General features: G+C 39.5%; 1 protein-coding gene across 1 annotated transcript; it reads left to right on the forward strand.

The window, feature by feature from the left end:
* The first annotated feature begins 2,098 nt into the window (after positions 1–2,098).
* LOC139726753 (uncharacterized) lies at positions 2,099–19,564 on the forward strand. Its single transcript, XM_071637748.1, has 10 exons — positions 2,099–2,312; positions 7,916–8,074; positions 9,870–9,933; positions 10,627–10,710; positions 11,812–11,907; positions 13,630–13,679; positions 14,530–16,208; positions 16,602–16,668; positions 18,273–18,383; positions 19,411–19,564. Exons 1-10 carry the CDS (start codon positions 2,245–2,247, stop codon positions 19,562–19,564), a joined length of 2,532 nt encoding a protein of 843 aa, XP_071493849.1. The 5' UTR covers positions 2,099–2,244.
* Positions 19,565–21,350: the final 1,786 nt, after the last annotated feature.

Consider the following 21,350-nt stretch of genomic DNA (forward strand, 5'->3'; position numbering starts at 1 on the left):
TTAAGTGATGATAATCACGACGTACAATTTGCATATTGCTGGGGCCTGTGCCAAAGATAACTGTTTCACGGAAATACGTGAACTTCAAAATCTCATATCATTCTTTCGTATTTCATGTCCGATGCCAACTTCTTATTGTCCTTTCTGCTTCTTTGATTTTACTCGACCGTCATGCACTTAAGTTAATTTCTTAGTTGAATGCACGGTTTGAAACATTCTTTTTAACTCCCTCAGGCTGTGTCCTCTTGCATTTGTACTCGTATTTCAGTTTATTATGACACATTAAAAAAAATGAATGGTCCATATGATAAGTATGACATGACTGGCCTTTTATAAATTGATGCAACAGAAGATTAGGGAAAAAAAACTTGCTCAACCCTCAGCAAAATAATTAAGGTAGAATAGAGAGGTTCCAGTTATAGTTATCATTTCACATTGATACATGGATTACTGATTGTGTTTGATCGTATACAGAGAATCAGATACGACGTAATCTTACTGATCTATCCTGGCCGAAGGTTTACCAACTTTTCGTCTGTTGCAAAACATCAATGAAATACGAGAAAAAGGAGTACATTTTGATAGCTGTTTCCGATGGCTTGCTGGGGTCACTGAACCGCCAAGTTGGATGGTCGCAGCAAACAAAACAAAAACGAAAGACACCCCCACTTGAACAAGGTTCCATCCACATTCTTGCCGAACGGGGGGTGTGGGGGGGGGGGGACTTACCGGGGAACATTAACCCTTGACACAACCACTTGTAATAAGAGCGCTAACTATTCCCACTCCCAACACACGCAAGCCAGCACACACACCCACACGCACACACACGCACATAAACCATTAATAGGTATACTTGTGGGAGTACCCCATTGTTTTCTCCCATATAAAGAAATACAAATACTCCCACAATGTCATTTTTATTCCCCCACAGTGCCTGACTAAATAAAGCAAAACAGAAGATGGAACCCCCACAAAAGTACCTCTTGATCGAACACATAATACACGCACGCACACACACACACACACACACACACACACACACACACGCACACACCAAATTGTTCTGCCGTCCCTGGTAGACGAAAACCCAGCAGGCCAAATCTCTAGCCAAATCACCAGTGGAAAAAAAAAAAAAGAAGAAGAAAAAAGCATGCAGTATATGCAAGTACCTTTAAGCTCCTTGTATATATGAGATGCGCCGATCGGGCATCATCGTCATCATGCGTTGCTTAGTAACGTGCAAGTCCACCTGTCTCATCTCAGTACTGCAGCCGCGAGACGAAAGAAAAGTCCGCGTTTGTGCAGTCTACACTATAGACCTTTTTTGTTTGCTTATTTCAATGCCAAAATATATCGGATCACGTTATAATCACATCACATCGATCAATAATAATATTGATGCACAGGTCTGAGTACGTCAGTAGGAATTGTGTGAATAAGGTAACCATGGAATATCTAACCCACGACATTTTGTGCGTGTTCTTCTACTACGACGTAAATAGGCACAGAATCTAGACTATGGAGGGTGTGCAGCTCGCATGCAGCTCGCGAGGCCATAATCCTGAGTGCGGCGCGGAGGGTGGGGTGGGGTGGGGTGAAATGCCTTTGTCGTGCAAGAAAGCCAACATCCGGACTCCCCCTTTTCACAGACTCGATATTACTTGCATCGATGTTTACGTGAAATAGACCCTTTTCACTGGTCAGAAAAACATAAATGATACAAAACTGCGATTTCTATTTCCACATTTCGGCTCTTGCTAAATCTGATGACGCAAATCAATTGCTTATTTCGATACATACCGCCTTTTGTCACATTAGAATAGATACATTCTGACCCGACCCTGCGAAAGCACAAGCCCGGCATGCAGCACGTGCATCGCCGTGTGACAATCAATCCACCGCGATATCGCTTTTACCAGCAGCTATTGTGCAATGTGTATTCCGCGCATACGTGACGTGAACGTGAGTGATCCACACTGCGGAGTGTGTGTATGCTCGGACGGGCCTCGCCTCGGTCACGTTTAGTGTCGACATTTTTACGTTTACAGCGGAACTCATACCGGTAATGGAGAAAATCGGAAACAAGAACTGTCGCTAGTTGCAGAAAGAGTATGACTTCGAGACATGGACATTTCTGATCGTCTTTGAATGATCAACTTCAGCCTTGGGTGATTGAGACATCCGTCTGCGTAAACAGTTTTCGTACCCAATGCAATGTCCTATAATAAAAACAAAAGGTAAATGGACACACGAATTACCGACATGGACACCGAAAAAGTACCGTTGAGACGGGAAGACTTTGTGCTGAGGTGAGTAGGTTTTGTCTTTCGATTCCTGATGTATGCATGATGACACGTTTAGCACGTACAAAGTTTGTTTTGTATGACATAAAATACAACTGTATGTTGCGAGTGTTGACGACAGCAATCCCTGTTAAATTGAGAAAAAATAGCTTTTCACAACCTAACTTGTGATAATGTTAGACATCATGTCATTACAATTTTACATTTTGTGAATACTCATTTCTAGCACGTTAAAACAGAGTTTTTTTTAGACTTAGACACCACAGCGATACGGGATCTGCGTGGGCAGTGGAAGGCAGTGGTAGTGTTGACATGAATGAGCCTGAGTGAGGGCTGGGCTGATCTACCATTTTCTATTTTTTTAACCATTTGTTTTTGTTTTTATACATTGTAAATGTAGTAATAGACTCTACTATAATTCCTGCATAGTCTCGAGAAGTGCTCATGTTATGTGTCACAATATTATCAATTTAAACAAAATGTCTTTGATGTCATTTTCTTAAATTCTATAAAATTTACTAAACCTAACTGCGACAGCCCGCCGCACGAAGTCTCCGGGGCTATACTAAACCTACATGTAACTATACACAGCCCTGTCGCTGTACACACAAGTGTATTAAAGTCGCGATAGGGCTGTACCGTGTGGACACTACGTTACGTAATCTTATGATTCCGGGGCGCCGATACTATTTTGAATTACTGCACCATATTTGTTACTGAGACTACAGTACATGAGATGAATTCATGAATTCATGATGTACATGAATTGTTTCAGCACCATCTGTGGGGATCATTTCGAAACCGTCTAACGGTTGATCACAGTGGCTAATTAGTTTCGTCATATATTCTATGTGCTTGTAAATATCTGTAAATAAATTGTATTATAATGTAAATAGCTCCAGTCTGCAAGAATCTTCAGTCTATTGAAGGAGGCAGACTTAATCAGAAGAAGAAGAAGAAGAAGATGAAAACTTTATCTATTTAGCTACATGTACCGTCTGTAGCTATCGATAGTGACATACAGATATTGCAACTTACCGAAAATGAAGCTTTTTTAATCGTATACACTGCCGAAATTGTAGAGATCGCAGAAATGATTCGAATGTCGGCGCAGCACTGCCAAATAATGGGCAAAGGGGGTGCTGTCAACCGTTCGGGCGTTAACGCACAAACTCTAGCAGCGCAATTTGCATTGTTCAAAGCTGGGAAAGATTTACTGTATTTTGACTTCACCCAGCAATGATCACACTCATTTTTGCTCAGTGTATGTTGCGCGAGGGATTACTATGGACTGATATACCATGCTCATCAGTCTAAGCATCTCAATTCACATGAGTGATTTGTAAAATTTATGATAAGAATTTAGAAATTTTCAACAGTTCTGTTGCTGTGTGGCCGTGTTCGAGGGGTTTAGTAGATTGGTGTATCACACACCGTCAGACGCCGTGCGCTAGCACGGCGTCTGGTCGGGCTTCCTATACACTGTACTAAACCCCAAGTGATTGGCAGATTATGCTGTCACCCCTGTGAGTGTAATGGGCTCAAATGTGTTTTTTTTCATTTGCTTCTACGGAGTACTGCTACATGTACTATTAAAATCTACAGTTATACGAGCTTGACCGAAAGATCAGTCTGTACATGTATCTTGTTGTCAAGGATATGTTCTTTGGAGACCTATCCCGCGTTCACATTAGTCCCTGTGATGCGGGGAAAGTCCCCACGCTGCGGGACTTTCTCCTCAAAAAACCATAATGTGAATGCTCGCTGGGACTTGTCCCCTCGTCCCCGCGAAGCAAGTCGGGTACGGGACAAGATTTGGAGGGGAAAGTGACCTTGGGGCAAGAATTGATAGCGTCCAGCTGTTGTCATCAAATGTGCGAATGCGCTATGCCTGGTTGCAAGTGGCAGAGCTCGCCCCAAGCCCCAAATGCCCCCACAGCTCAGGGACAGATGAGATAGCAGTGTGGACGGTCGGTCATAAAAAGATAAGATCTCTTGTGGCTGTCCCCGCGTAGCAGGGACTAATGTGAACGCGGGGTATGTCTGGCTTCATGGTACAAGTTGTATCTCCCGTAAAAGTATTTCTTAAGTAAAAAAATGACGGAAAAAAAAACCTCCTCCAGACAGGTGGATTTTTCTGTCCACACACAATAACATGTATGGGCATAATCCTGATCAGAGTGATAACACTGAAGTATGTACAGCCATGTTGAGTTTGTTTGAAAAACTGGCATGATATCTAGATCCTACATAATTGTTTGTAAGTGTCTAGAACCTTCAACAAGCGTAGCCTATATGGCTATAGACTTGACTGAAAAAGTACAGTGTATTTTATCGTCAGGGATATATACCCTGTATGTTCCACCGAGACTTCATGATCTGGCTTTTGAAACCCCGCAGGAGGATGACTGTAAGAGAGTAAAACATGTCATAAATCTCCTCCGGACAGACAAATTTTTCTAACTCTAAGCGTAGACTTGACCGAAAGATCAGTCTAGATATGGTCGAGGATATACAATGTACATGTAGTATGTTCCGCGGAGACTCTGTCTCTCTCACACCTCCCTGGTCTGTCTGAACGATCAGTCTACTCTAGATATTGTCAGGGATATGTTCCACAGAGAATAGTGAAAATATCTGGCTTCATTGAATCCCTCTTGTCAAAGTCAAACAAATTTTACAAGATTCCTCCAGACAGACAGATTTTCTGTCTAAGCCAAGGCAATGTTATCATATCCATCATATTGCACCAAACACACACTAGGAAATACTGTACTTGATGGAGTGTGGATAATAATGCTGTATTTTCAATCTCTCATTTAAATTTGAACCGAATTGGTTGTTGGCAGCATTGATCTCGATGCCAGCTTTCCTGGCATCATGCAGGTCGACGTGCTCTTTGTGAGCGACGTATCGCAGGTAGCCATCTACCTGATATTACATGACTTACATTAGTTGTATCTTTCAGATAAAGTTGAATGACGAAGTTGAAAGAGGTTGTTTGAGAAATGCGCGCATGTACAGTTTGTACTTGTGCATTGTACATGTGTCTTCCTCTGTCTCAGTGTCTGTTTGTGTGTGCTATACATTTTTTGTAGGAACTGCAGTTCTCAACCGACTTCATTTAACTTGTCTTAGATTATATAGTATTGATTTCTAGCCACAGGTTAGTAGAAAGAGTGGACATCACATATATTAGCTGGCTAACTAAAGTTTCATATTGTGCAGGTAGTGTATTTAGTGTTCATCGTGATCACTCGCTGAGAGAGAGAGCTGTTTTGAGCGATGACATGAAAGTCAATATTGATATCAACGCTTTCTGTCTTCTGATAGATGATCTGTTTCAATTTTACACAAGTAATAGGAAATATTCTATCTTAAAGTATTTCCTGTGATCTTTGTGCAGTTTTAGTGGGCTGACATGGATACAAAGGTACATTAACACCGAAGGTTTATTGAGCCAGATCAGACAAACTGTGAGAAAGCAGTTGCCAGTGAATCTGAATGCATATAAGCCATCATAAAATAATAAGATATTTGTTTGATAATAAAAATCTCAGATCAAGGATGAATGATCCTTACTGCTCTGCAATTCTGGTCATGTACTGATAAATGATGTCATTACTGATCATTTACTTTTATATATTACATGTATTATTGTTTCATCCTGCTTGCTACAAAGCTGTACAGTATGTACATTGATGACAAAAAAAAAGCTTAGTATATTATAGAAGGAATTTGTATCATATCTATACTGTATAGTTAAATGGATGAAAAAAAATGTTCCTGAGATACAATTGTTATTTTTCATAGTCTTGGTTAGTGAGAAACAGCAGAGAGAGAGAGAGAGAAAAAAAAAACAAACTTATGTGAGTTTCCTGTAACTTTTACACTAATCACAATTCTTTCGTCTTTGTATAATTTTCTTATCTCTCCACTTCCCTCCTTTTTGGTAAAACATTTCCATTTGATATTGTATAGTTGATATGTGTACAACTGCATTATACAAAGTGTAGTGAGATGGGTCCCTGACTTCATTGTGTGCATAATTGTATAATAATCATAGGTCCCTTCATCACCCTTGCAATGCTGTCTTCTGCATTGTTGGTGATATAAAAAAAGAGTATATTATGATAATTTGCTCTTTTTTTTTATATCACCAACAATGCAGAAGACAACATTGCAAGGGTGATGAAGGGACCTTGTGAGCTAGTTTAAAGGTTGTGTACAGTTCTGGTCGAGGTGAAGATTTAGCTTTTAACGTTTTGTGAGATATTCAGAAACCACTCTATGAGATGTCAAAGAGCATGCAATTCTAAAGGGTATCAAAAGTTTATTCGATGAAAATCGGTTTTGAAATGGCTGAGATATCCAAAAACAAGGTGAAACAAAGAGATACTAATAAAGTTGGGGCATGTCGCCTTTTATTATTACATGCTTGTAGCACTTTTTTTGGATATCTCAGCCATTTGAAAACCAATTTTCATCAAATAAACGCTGAATCCTTCTTAAGATTACATGCTCTTTCATATTTCATACATAGGAGGCTTTTCATTTTCTCACTTAGGAATGTTCAAAACATGAATCCCTACCTCAACCAGTACTGTACAGTCCCTTTAATGGCTGGGATTATATCTGGTGTGAAATGACAACATTCACTTTCTTTTTGAGAAGCAAGGAGTTATTCAGTGGTCCCCCTTTTGCCAACAGTTGAATCCTGTTGCATGATCTTGGAACTTGTGGCTTATATTACACATGTAAATGCATATACATATATATACAATATGATTATTCGTGTATTGGGAGTAGCATGTCCCTATTAGACTTCCCAACTGACAACATTTGGATGATAAAAATTTCCTGAAAGAGTGGTGTTTTTGATAGGATAAAGGATAGGAAAAGAATCAGTTGAGCTTAACTTGTAAACATGTGTGTTTTATTTGGATTCAGTGTTCGATGCAGAAACTGTAGTGGAACACTCTGAAAATAGGTGGAATATTTGAAAATGTTAAAATTGTTGAAAGTGATCATGAATAGAATGAGCGACCCTCTCTAGATAGACCTCCTCAACAGTTTATGATATTAGAGTAGTGGAACAATCTCAAGGAAAGCTAAAAAAACCCCCACCTTCCTGGTACTTCCATTTGAAACCATGTACAAACCTCATTTTACAGCAATGTCTGTGATATTAGTAGATTTGCAGTTAAATGGTAAGAAAGTAAACATGTAATTCCTTGGATGAAACATTATACATTTTTGATTTCAGATGGTACATGTACCATTGCTTTTATATCCATGGGAAGAATGATTTGTGGGAAATATCTACTTCTTGTTAACCCGTTGAGGACGAGTCCCGAGTATACTCGGGCAAGTGTCTATGGGAAATGCGTGTTGTAGCAAAATCAAACCGTCCTCATCGGGTTAAGATGGAAACACAAATGGAAAATTGAGCCACAGTATATTTGCATGAATTACTTGCATACTTGCATGAATTATATCTATATCATTTGTTTTGTTGTATAGCCATTATATTAAGGTCACATATCAGAACAAAAAAATAATAATCTTCACAAATTTCCATATCTAATATTGTCCCCTCCCCCATCTAGTGCAAAGGATCTGGTTGAACTCCATCAGAACAAGATGGTGATTCCGCCCCGGGGTCCCAAGGAGTCCCACCCTGATGGCAGCAGGCGTCAGGAGGAGATGGCGGAGCGCCGGAGGGAGCAGCGACAGAATCTCATCAAGACTCCCAGGATCGCCAAAATGTAAGAGACCATCTCACTAAATGAAACATTCTTGTTTCATGGGATAGGCTTTCAAGGGAGAACAAGTCTTCAGCAAATTTCTGTCCTGTCTTCACAATTGGTGCCCAGTATTCCAGAGAGATCTGAAGTTACTGTATGTTTGTTACCTGTATTCCAAACTCCTCGAATGTCATTTTTTTTTTTTTTTAATGAAGGGGTAATTCTATTAACCTTTGCAGTGTAACTTTTTAGTTTCTGCAAACCACTATATCTCAATAAGTGGTTCAGCATTTGTTGCCTTTTCTTAAACTAAACCCATCAATATCCCCACAAATTGTTTGCTTCGATCAGAGGGTCGCATAGCAATGCAAATTTCTTGCACCCTCTGTGAACACCCTCAAAAAGTCAAAGATCAATTCTGAATTTATCTATTTTACTGCACATCTCCAGTCCATGCATCTTTAAGGCATATATGGTAGATTCTGTACCATATTAATTTGTGTAAATTTTGTGAGTTAACTAACCCATGAAATTATTGCATCATATAGCATAAATGAGCTACAGCTGTATATCATCTCCAAGATGGGAAATCACTACCATTCGTCCTAAAAGTGGAAGCTACTTGTGTCTCATACCATCACTGTGAATCCTAAATGCTGATTCAACAACTTGCAAAGTTTCCTTGCAAGTTCCAATTCACCAAATACTGTACTCACAAAATTCTTGCCATACAGTAATCTTCCAGATTTGTAATCTTGGTCCAATTGGCACTTTTCAACTTGAAAGCACAATCCCTTTTATGCAAGCCTTTTCAATGTTCCTTTTTTTTTTTTTTTTTTTTTTTTTATCCTAAAGGTATCACTTGTGGCAGAATTGATTGAACTGTTATTCCTTATTCGGCCAACCCCTAAGTCACTTGACAACATTACATGCTCTCTGAAGTAACTGAACATGATTTGATCACAAATTAAACATTGCTGAATAGAACAGGACACTTGCTATTTTGATACTAAATGTCATCGTATGATGTCGTTTGAGTGATATTTTGAGGAGTTAAGGAAGAGGACAAGTTTGCTCTCCCCTGGAAGACTGTTCACATGCATGTCCACAGGAAACATCCTGAGACAACCAACACAAGGGGGAGGGGGGAATTGGCCTCTTTATGATAGCAAAAGTCATAGATGATAAGTACAACTGGCTAATTCATGACATTGGGAAAGTCCTGTTACAGTGAAATGTCAAGGCAGAGTTTGTGATTCATTTTGCTGCTGTCATGATAAAGACAGTCTCATACTTCTTGAGGTATCTTGTGTACCCATCAGAGTGAGTCACGTTTTCATGGTACCTTTTTTTTTTGTCCAAAACAATAGATATTGTTTCTTAAAGGTACTGTTTACCATTGGGAGCAGTGATTTTAAAAAATGTTCAAGATATCACATTTGATGCATATGTGTTGTTCAGTTGTGTCACAAAACATCCATCCATATAAAAAATTACAAGAAAGCCTAAGATGTAATTAGATATCACTTTTTCTCAATAAACCATAACTGTAGACGGTTTAGTCTGGAAACATTTTTATTATAACCATTGTTCACATTTTGTATATCTAAAAATACTTAACATTGATTATACTGATTAAAATTTTTACATTTGGTGTTTCTATCCCTAACTCACATTTTAGAACTATTTTGAAGCACTAATGCGGGGGTTTTGTTTCATCTGCAAATAGTAAATTATGCCTTTAAAATTTTTGTTCTTCAGGTTTTGTCAAATGAGTGGTAAGTTTTATTTGTATTTGTCTTTTTTCATGTTTTAGTGGCAGCCTGTCTATGGGTGTGTGGGAGCCAGATAAGGAGTTAGTTGTGGTGAAAAGTCACAAGGTTTGTATCAATTTTCAAAATCTGTTTGACTGGTCTGTGTGTCGTCATGTTGCATTTTGAACTGTGGGAGTCAAAGCAGAGATCTGCCATCCTTGTTTGCCAGAAAAGGCAGAAATAACACCAATTCTGGATGATCATGCATTACTCACTAGTTGTTAATGAGGGCCATCGTGAACGTGAATGTCAAGAGTTGAAAATGATGGCTTGTTGTGATGAAATACACATGTATGCAGTGTTGATATTCCAAAAAGGATATAAAGAAAGAATAAGAAGGGGAAAAAAGCACTTGCAGTTGCTTCTTAATTTAGCTCCAAAGCAGTCAGTTGCCTTGCGATTTTGCGAAAGGTCATCTATCACAAACCATCTATAACTGTAGAAGGAGAATTTACACCACAAATATTCAGGAAATGTTCCATTGTGATCACCCAGAAGAGAAAGCAAAAAGGTATTTCTAATCAGGCAGTATTATGTCATTTTTCTTTGCTGTTTCCATGAGGCGACCCTGAAGTGCTCTTGACATTGTCAACTAAGTCCAACTGTTTCATCTTTTTAAAACTTTTAAAACTTTAATTCTTAACTTAAAAAGTTTTACTGCTCTGATGCATGAGATTTAGAGTTTTGTTCAAGCTCATTTCTTGCACCGTCATTGTATATCATTCCCTCGGATTTGTTGTTTTTGTTCTTTGTTTCTAGGGCAAATTCTGGCACACGATGGGATACATGTTACAGGGTCAGAAATACTTGTATCCAGAGGAAGGGCTCTTTCTCCTGGAAGTGGTAAGCTGAAAAATGCTGGCATTCAGAGACGAAAATACACACGTTTGCACTTACAGACTTGGGGAAAAGTCTTATGACATCCTGTGTCTTCATTCTGCTTAGTGCTGGAAGAAGGCATACAATGAACACTTTTAGCGTGGGTGTTGATGACGACTTCTTTTTCAATGCCTCAAACGGAGGGTCATCCTCATCAGTATACACCATACACTTTTGAAAGTTACAGGTGAACCATTTCATAAAAATGCATAAACCGTACCATATCATTTTCAGGATGACTTACGACAAAATTTAGATTACTTGCTATGCAATGAGGCAGTAGGTAAGTGGACTGTTTACACTGGTACACTGGAAGATGCATACTAATGTATCAAAAGTTGTCAAACAATATATTGTCAGTTTGATTTGTTATAGATCTCAAGGGGCAGAGTTTGGTACTAGTAGGTTTATAGTAAAAAGGACAGATTGTCAACCTGGCATGGTGAATCATAAAGGAAATGAAGGAAGGGTGAAGAATTCAATTTTTGCATGTTTATAAGTAAATTGTTGATTGAAATCTTTGATGTCCACATTTGCGCAGTTTGATCTTTTCTCTCATAGGAGGTAGACTAATTCAAATAAGATGGATTGTTGCAATTTGGAGTCAATATTTTCCTCACAATGCATTGAAAGAGTAGTATTATTCCTAATCTTAGTGACTCATCACACACAAACTTGCCAAGATTTAAGCACTAATTTTTGTACTACTTGCTCACTAAAACCAGTGAAAGAGTTATGTCATTATACTCCTCTTCTTCCTTTCTTCTTCCTTTTCTTAATTATCTTCTTCTTTTTTCTTCTACTTGTACTTCTTTTGTTCTTGTTCTTGTTGTTCTCCTCCTCCTTTTTCTTGTTTTGCTTCTTCCTCCTCCTCTTCTTCTTCTTCTTGCTCCTCCTCTTCTTCTTCTTCTTCTTCTTCTTCTTCTTCTTCTTCTTCTTCTTCTCCTCCTCCTCCTCCTCCTCCTCCTCCTCCTCCTCCTTCTTCTACTCCTTCTCCTTCATCATCATTTTTCTTCCCTTCCCATATTTGTCTTCCTCCCTCACGTTCCTTGTTTCTGTTGCCAGGGGTCCATGGAGCTCCACTATGGTGGTGTTCCGATGTCCATCCAGAGAGCCTACAGTCTTCTCATTCCAACATACTTGTCCAAAGAACATTACAGGGTAAGAAAAGGAGATGTTCTTCCTACCATGGAGCTAACATGTTGCTACTGTCTCTGGCAGGCCTTGCATGGGTTTGGCAAGTTTCATGAAAGCCACAGGGGGATGATTTAGCCACAAAACTGATGGGCTCTGATTCAATGTTCCTGAGAAAAGATGAAGGCTAGATTTTTCATACCAAGCTGCACACACACATATGCACAACCTCCTCCTGTGTCGACACACACATGTATGTTAATAGTAAGGCTTCTATTTGCGTTTGCGTTTCTATTTTGAAGGTGTTTTAGTAACTAGCCATAGCCCAGAGCCATTTTGACATTTAAAGAAGAGACCAGGGTCCCTGTGTCGATCGAACCAGTTCTTTTTTCTTTCTTTTTTACCTCCACCAAGGAGGTTATGTTTTTACTAGTGTTGGTTGGTATGTTTGTTTGTTTGTTTGTTCGTTTGCCTGTTTGCAAAATATCTCAAAAAGTTGTGAACATATTTTTGGATGAAACTTACAGGAAAAGTTGATTATGCAACCAGGAACAGATGATCAAATGTTGGTAGTGATGTGGGAATTTTTATGGATTTTTGACCTTTTGGCAGATAGAGTCAATGAACTTAGAGAGTTCAAACTGCGCATACAGTATTTGAGGTTTGCATATAGTAAAGTGTGTGATGTGGCGATGCACCGCGCAGCTGGAAGCTTATGACGTATAACAAAAGGCTTCTGTATTGGGAAATTGGGCAATTTTCAACATGCATCTATGAATGGAAATCACTGATCTCTATGGGAAGAACAAGATCAGTGGTGGAAATGATCTGCTTGGTGGAGGTCTACACTCTCAGAGCACTTTTCTAGTTTCATTTTGATTTCATTAATGCTACGTCTTACCTTATAATTGCTCTACTTACTTGAAACCTTTGACCTGCATTTTTTTTTATAATATACATCTTATCACACCCATTCTCCATTCACTGTTAATGTGTCCACAGTTGCCAGATTGTAATTACTTAATACATTGTTTTATAGAAAGTGAGAAGGTATGTAGTACAAATACATACAGAAACACAAAAACTGCTTGGGACTGAAATTGATGAATGTGTGGTTATAACAGGCATTACAATAGAGTACCAAAGTGTTGATGTCACTGTCTTTTGTTTGTTTGAGCATGGTTAGCAACCATTGTATTCATAGATGTTCCTGCTATGTGAGGTTGCTAAGAATCAGTTTCCATGGTAATGAATGGCTATGATGTCGCACTTCACTCTTTTGAGAAAACATACATTCATACTAGTGATAGGGAGAGTTTTACATACATCCATTCTATGAAATGTTGTGTATATTTGCTGATGATTCAACCCTAGGTCACAAAAGAGATGACTCTTTTTCCGTCTTGAGCAATCCATGTAGACAGAGGTCTGACTGTACAATGCAATCCCGTTATAACAAAATTCCAGTTACAACAAAGTAAAAGTTCAGGCTGCAACATTATCCGCTCTGGTTTTTTATTATATATTTGTATGGTTAGAATGAAATTTTGATGTAACTAAAAAAAGAGACCACTGTAGTTGATTGAGTCATGGCTGAAAAGTTCTATCTCATCCCACTGTTTTGAGTTTGCACAAACATAGTGGCTTCATGGCATGATAGATAATCATGTCTATCCATGTTGATAGAGTGGGCAAGTTTGGTTCATTTATTTCTGTTTTTGTTTTGTTTTTGTTTGTTTGTTTCTGCAGGTGTACTGCCATCTGATGCGCTTAGGCTACATCACCACCCGCCACATAGAGTGAGTAATCTGAATTTTAGGCAGGAACCCCAGACTGACTGAGAATGTGGAGTTGGAGTACATGTTTCACCTCCCTGGCTCTTAATGAATAGCCTCGCAGTAGCATTTTGCAATTTCATTCAATCAATACGTACACTTGCTCTACTGGTGATAGGTGTTACTGTTTCACAGGTTTAAGAAAACTTATTTGAATGTTTCTGTTAACTTTTTGTTTTGTTTTGTATTTCAACAAGGATGAAAATCAAGCATTGTTCATGACTGAATCATGTTTGAATGCAAGTACTGTATTCGCCGAATATTTCGTGAGGTTTTTATTTTCGCCAGTTTTGCAAATCAGGTGCTATTCACGAAATTAAAGACACGCGAAAATATTGACTCTGATCCCGATGTGGATGTGAGGTATGCGTGTACATTTCTCTGTTCAGTACAGGACTCCACGATCGCAAATTTAACCACTCGCGAAAACGTCGGGAATTCCCAATTTGCGAAAATGTAGACTCGCGAAATATATGGCTTTTACAGTATTCAACAACAATAACAATAACAAAATACATGTGAAATTGACATTTCGTCACACTCAAGTGCAATTTTTAACTCACGCACAAGATGACTTGTGAGAAAAAACAGAGTTCCGACGTGGGTCTGAAGATGCGATGAGATGCATCATGTTACCCCATACCAAGGCTGGGGATGTCACATAAATGTGCTTTGCAACAGACTATCCATCCTCCACAAAAGATGGTCTATTATTTCATTGAGATCTTGTTCTCCTGTTATGTGAGTAATGTTATGATAATGATAGAGATTTGTAGAACCATGATCAAGTCGTGCTTTTCTCTCCTTTCAACAGATCTGATATCACAGACTATGAGTACCGCCTGCGCATGCATCAGTACCGACACACCCAAAAGCTGGCCTACCACAAGGTCCAGGGCTGGTTCCAGCAGATAGGTGATGAGCCGATGAACTCTATCTGGCCCGACAGTGACCTCAACCTCAACAGCCTGTCCACCGACTCCCTCAAGACCTCGCGGAGGCGTGACGGGCGGATGTCAGCGACGAACAGCAACGCCAACACGCACAACAGTGGAGGCAGCGTAGTGCAGTCTGGTTGCGACTCATCCGAGGTGGGAAGTGCGGGGGAGATGTCGAGGGTGATTAAGGCACGTCAGAAGGTACACCGTGCCAGCGCCAAGTATGGCAAAATGTGCAGTGAGGACAAAGGGCAGACCGGTCTGAAGCAGAAGTCTAGTAGTCAAGCGGGAACGTACAAGTCAGATTCTCTGACGGGTGGACAATTGATGAAATTCATCAGAGATGTGAGTGCAGAAATTTCAGACGACTCGGGAGAGGCCTCCAAGGGAGAGAAGGCCGCAGCTGAAAACTCTGAGCAAGGAGGCAAAATCACTGAATTTGTTGAACCTAAGATGGCTGATATCGGCGAAAAAATTGCCAAGGCTATAAAAGAAGAGTCAGATGAAAGTTCAGAGTACTCGGATGGTCCGGTCTATCCCGAAGAAAAAGAGGCGAGTAAAGAATCAGCGTTTGATGAAACCAGCATAAGCCTTTTGGACTTCCATAGAAAAAGGCTCGGCGGCAGCAGTGAAGAAGGCTCCAACCGAAACAAGAGGCTGAAGATGAGTGACATTGAGAGCAATAGCAGCCTGGAAAGGAAAAAGCCGCCGTCATATTCTTCTGGAGGTGATCAGTGCTTGGCGACAACCAGAACTGAGAGGAAGAGCAAAACCGTTCAGGATGACAGTGGTAAGGACACCCATAGTGACATTGAGCTTTGTCCAATGCCATCCTTGGACAGGCCAAAGGGCGTGATGACCAGCCCCGATGGAGCCTGGATTCATCAGAGAGTGGGCAAGGGCAAAAAGCATGGCAAGCAGGGAGGGAAGTTGGGGATGAAGCCACCAAAGGACAAGTCCAACGAGAGCCCCTCATCCGACCTTGGCCTCTCAGACGCGGCCTCCTCCATGTCTGTAGACTTGGAGGAGTTCCTGGACATGGTGGTTCCCATGTTGCATGGAGCTCCAAAGGGAGCTGTTGGGGATAACAGTCAGGAGCTGCAAGCCTATCTGGAGTATCCTCACTGGAACTTTGACAAGATCACCCTGCCAGACATTGCATCCAACATGAAATCCTCTCTCCTTCCATTTCCAGCAAAGGAGCTGGTACCCGCCAGCATCGCGGAAAGTCGTTGCATCGAAGACTTCAGTACTGTCGAAGGCAAGCAATTAGAACTCACCAAACTCTGCAACAACAACAAAATGCTGCTTGCCAAGTCGAAGAAGATCATCAACGTCTTGGAGCTGATAGGTGACTGCAAGATGCCGGACAAAAACCAGGTTTCAAAGAATCCCTCCAAAGAGGCGTCCGTGGAACCGGACAACTGGAAGGAGTACAAGGAGAAGAAGCAGCAAGAAGACAAGAATATGACAGAGCTCCTCAACTCACCTGTGGGACATCTCTGGCAGGGTGATGTCAAACCTCTGGTGAAGCCTTCTGATGCTAAATCCACAGGTTAGTTGAGCTTTTACTTGTGTGTTCAGAGTTTATCTGTAAAAGGAAAAAACACCCCCCCAAAAAAAAAAATTAAAAAAAATAAAAAAAATAAAATTAAATAAATAAATAAATAAAAAACAAATAAAATTAAAAATAAAATAAAACAAAACAAAACAAAACAAAACTAACACACACACAAAAAACAACCCAACAAGAACAACGGAAACACACACACACATGAACAAACAACAATCCCTTTTCTATATCTTACTATCCTACTAAATGCAAGTTAGTGTATAAAGTGTCACCTTGTTGTTTTTTGACGTTTGTTTGTTTGTTTGTTTTTATTGGGTGGGGTGATTTTGCTTGTGATACATTCATTGACATTGTCTTTCATTTTTCCTGTTGCAGGCCATGTGCTGAACAAGTTGCAGGTCATCGACGGGGCCAACTTGACCTGTGAACATTCTGGACACAGGTGAGTTTAATGAGCAGAGAATGAGATATGTGTGAAATGAATACACTACTACTGCTGTTTGCATGGAAGGAGTCTTGAGTTTTTGATGAAAAATTCCTAGCTATTGGGGCTACATCTGATTATAATTTTCTGTTTTGTTGACTTGCAAGTCAGTTTTTGCTCCCCCTCCATTAGAAAAAAAGAACCTTGTCACCTCAAAGAGGTGTCATATGATGTTGATTTGAAAAGATTTTTCTCAATGAGTTTCGTGTATTAAATTGTGATGTCACAGTCAGTGCATGACTACTGCAGTACAGAACCAATAGATAGGTTTAAAGATGAACAAAGTGCAAAGTATGGCCTTTTTTTCTGAAATTTTCAAGTAAGTAAATGTATGTATGTATGTATGTATGTATGTAATGTCAAGATTGACTCAATGACTAAAAATGTCATATATTCAGGTGAAAACTTTGTATTCACTTATTCGACCTCGAGCAATGTCATAGTAATCGATCTAAGATGAATGCATCAGTATGAATTGGTACAAAAGCAAGAATTTACAGGATGAAGTCACAGCGCTTGAGCAGATGGCATGTGTTTGGCAAGAATTGCATAGCATGTATGGAGGCATCTTTGATATTCCATTGTATTACTTTTTTGTTTTTACACCTGTACCATGAAGTGTCACTGGATGCATTATGTTTTCAGGTTGTCCGTCCTTCCGTCTGTCCATAATCAATTTTGTGAACAGAGTAATTTAATAAGGTATGCAAATGAAACTTGGCATACGTATGTGTGAGTGGACGAAACTGTGTGTATCAAGTTCTGGGCACACACTCATAAGATCAAAGGTCACAGGTGAAGGTCAAATACTAAAATTTCACCATTTCCCTTGCAATTCCTGAAGGTATTTTCATGAACTTCTCTCAAAGCATTATCATGAAAATTGGTATTTCTTATGGTAATTATTTCCCAATCATGTGAAACCATTGTCTCACTTGGGCAAGATGTTGTGAAAAAGCAGAGGCATACAAATCGCCATAGTGACATTTCTAGTCGAGTCTTTCATTGGCTGGGAAATTGAGATTATCTTGCTCATCTATTGGAGACAAGTAACTGTAAAAGTGGAGTTTTTTGCATTATGGAATTTTTTACGCAGAAGTGCGAAAATGCACACAAATATTTTTACCTGTTATATGTACAACTTCATAATGTCTTGATTCAGCATAAAAGAAAACACACAAACTTCATCGTACTTTATAAAAGCAGAGCAGGAAACTATCCTCTTTTACAGAATGTTTTCTTTTGAGTTGTCTTCAAAAGCCTCTTCGAGAATCATGTGCTATTCATTTAAACTACTTTCCAAGCACAATGGTCGGGAACACATTGTTGTCTTTCTTCAAGAGGTTTCCAGTATTCAATCTTTAGAATTCACTCTATGCTTGCTGTAAGAATGTCATTGACTCTAGTACAATGGGGGGGGGGGGGGGGGGGGTGTTCACTTTGTCACTGAATGTGAATGACTGGAGAATATCCGGCCTTCCTGAAATAATCACATGTGCATGTGCATGTGCATGTGTCCCGCTGGCTAGCAACATGGATCAAAATGTGATCTCCTTCTACAGATTCTCTCCACCGCTGATAGACTCCAAGATATCCTTTGATGTCTTCATGCCAAACAAGAAGTACAAGAAGACCAATCCAGGCCAGCCCAACTTCTGCGTCGTTGTCTGCAGGTAAGGAGATAAAACCAAGTTGATGTAAAACACAACAGAACAAAATGAAAGTCAAACCACTGCCACTGCATTTATACTTTGCCAAGGTGTCATTTGCATGTATCTTGTTGTTGTTTCTTTTTTTATGCTTCTTCACTTGATGCTTTGATTATTAAAAATGAAGAACTGAAGTTTCAATACAGTGGCCTCTCATCATTGAAAGTTCAGATACAACAAGTTCACATTATAATAGAGCAAATTATCGCTCTAGGGGTAATATCTTAAACTTCAGTAAACCTTATTATGACATTTTGAGAAAAAGTACTTGAACTGCACACAGGATTTCATTACAATGAAAGTGCACTGTACACTAGGGGGCCTATCTGTTGTAAAGATCTTCTGTTTGATGTTTAGGTTTTCTTCTTGAGTGACTTGGCTGATAAACTCATTCTTTGATGAGATGAGTGACTGTGGGTCCCTTTAACTCTGCAAGTCCTGTAGGAATTAAGCTTCAGAAAATGCCATCTCATCATCAAATTGGCAACTCTGAATTTACTCTGTGTCTTTTTTTTTTTGTAGAAAAATAAGATGAACTTGCAGAATTCATTTATCGTGCCTAAAGTTGGGGGGGGGGGGGATTAACATCCTCATCAATTTTAGAGAGAAATGAGAGCTTCTAACAGTATAATGTTCACCAAATTAAAGAGCTGGAAATAGTTGTAGGATTAAAGAGGAATTTGAAACTCTGCAACCTAAACACAATTATATATGAACAGCAAAGGCCTGAAGCATTACATTTTACTTGAAATGGTAATGATTATATTTACAAGGTGTTTTGCCAAACCACAATAAACATGCCATTGTGAGACCTACTGGGTTTAAAGGGGATGACTGGTAACTGATCAGTGGGAATCAGTGGAAATGCTGGGGATGATTGTTCCAATCCTTGTGGGATTCATTTAAGAGTACATTATATATGTATTGTTGTGTGAAAATTATTGGTTTAAATGGTTTAAATGGTTGAAATGTCTTTGTTTGATCCAATCAGTGAGGAGGATCCAGTACCAGAACTGGCTGCCCAGCTTGACCTACTCATCAAGGCAGACCCCATTCCGGTCATTTGGGGCGTGGTCGACAACGCCGACATCAACTTCTACACTCTGAATGACATTGAGCTGCCTGTGGACATAACCCTGGGATGAACCCTTCTTTCTTCAGAAAAAAAGAAAGAAAAAAGAGATGATGTTGTTGCCAGTAGCGATGGTGGCGTGGATGAAGGAAAGCACATGGGGTACTCTGAAGAGAAAAAGAAGACTTTGGACAGGTGCCTGGTATCCTCGATAGCCCATCCTGGCCTGTACTCTTTGCTAGGAGGTGTGTTCATGCTGTCATGGTAACCGCATCGCAGGACACACTGTGTAGCAGAAATGAGCTGAAATTGTCCATTCTGCTTTAGCCCTCATTGAAATATACGATCGAAGCGGCGGTGTAAATATTGGCCGTGCATTCCCCGCCTCCTTGCCTTGTAGGCTTTGGACGCGTGACGTTTGTCCTGAGGAGTCTAGACAACTTTATGCCAGGATTGCGATGCATCACAGAAAGTTCTAGGTCTCCCTTTATGACCTATTACTTGAAACGATTGTTCATCTGTATGTGATGGTGTGTAAAAAAAGTTTTTGTTCCAACTTGAAATTTGTCTGTACTGTACTGTAACATGGTTTTATTCACTTGTTTTGTTTTGTGTTTTGTTTTTTGTTTGTATTTTTTTTTGGGGGGGGGGGTGGGGAAGGGGTAAGTAGGCATTTTGCTTACTTTGAAGATCAATATTGGGAGACAAGTGTATTTAATAAGCCAGATATGAATTTTGGAGCATGATATTTAGCAAATCAGAAACCGTAAAACAACGGCAGGAATGGTTACCTTTTTGATTGAGAACTGCAGCGATATGAGAATTATCCCTGTTTATAGGGCAAGTTAGCAATTTCCGCCTCGGAGACCAGACATATTGTATTTGTGTTTCAGTAATATATTTCTCTAAATGGGAGACATTATCATGTTTTGTTGTTCATTTCTCAAAGATCAATCAACTCTTGAATTTTGCGAAAATAAAAGCACTGTAAAATATGTGGGCTACTCAGTGCTCCCTAAACTTAAGACCTTTTATGTGCTCTAGGATGAAGCTATCATGGTTGTGATAACGTATACAAGGACTCTCAGTAACATTACAATGCAGTACATGTAGTATACATAGGTACTTCTAACTGCAGTATTTAAAGTGGCTCTGGGGTCTGTTGTGTAGACATGTTGAGGGGTGCAACATGTTATGGGAAGTCTCAAAAGCTCACTGCCAATTTAGAATTTAATCTTAACCAAAGTTGCTGTGGGCATTTCTCATTTGTTTGCGATGAATTTTATGCGTTCGTGGAAACTTGAGGGATGGTGTGGGAAGGTGGGGGTCGTGGGAATGGAAATGTTGATTTTTTTTTATTTTTTATTTTTTTATAGCAGTTGCTTTGTTATCACTTTAATTAAAAAAGTTCTCTCACGTCACCACAGGGAATACAAGATGCTGTATTTACACATCCCTGAGCTCTGCAACCGGCTCCAAGAATGTACTCTATGCGTTTCAGGAGCAGTGGCTGTGGAATTGCTTGGGTATTGCTCTTCTACCAGTGTGGATTTTGAATGCTGTATTTAAAAAAAAAAACAGATCTTTCCGTGATATAATGCTTTTCCTTTGTTAAAAGTCTCACATTGCCTGTTTTGGAGTCTTGATGTCTTATTTATAGTGATCAGGATATATTTTTATCTTTGTTATTTGTTTTACATACATCTCAAGTTCACGGAATACTGTGTTGTCGAAAAGCAGGAGCCAAAATGTACAAAAATAGGAATAGGTCAGCTTTATTATTGTCTGATGTTGAAGAAGTGTGTGATGCAGTATAGTGGAGAATGCAACCTCCTCCCAAGAGTCAAGGGTAGTGCTTA

This window comes from Diadema antillarum, unplaced genomic scaffold, assembly GCF_040938485.1.
Source record: "Diadema antillarum isolate AM-2024a unplaced genomic scaffold, OU_Dant_1.0 scf00000017, whole genome shotgun sequence".
Classification (NCBI taxonomy): Eukaryota; Metazoa; Echinodermata; class Echinoidea; order Diadematoida; family Diadematidae; genus Diadema; species Diadema antillarum.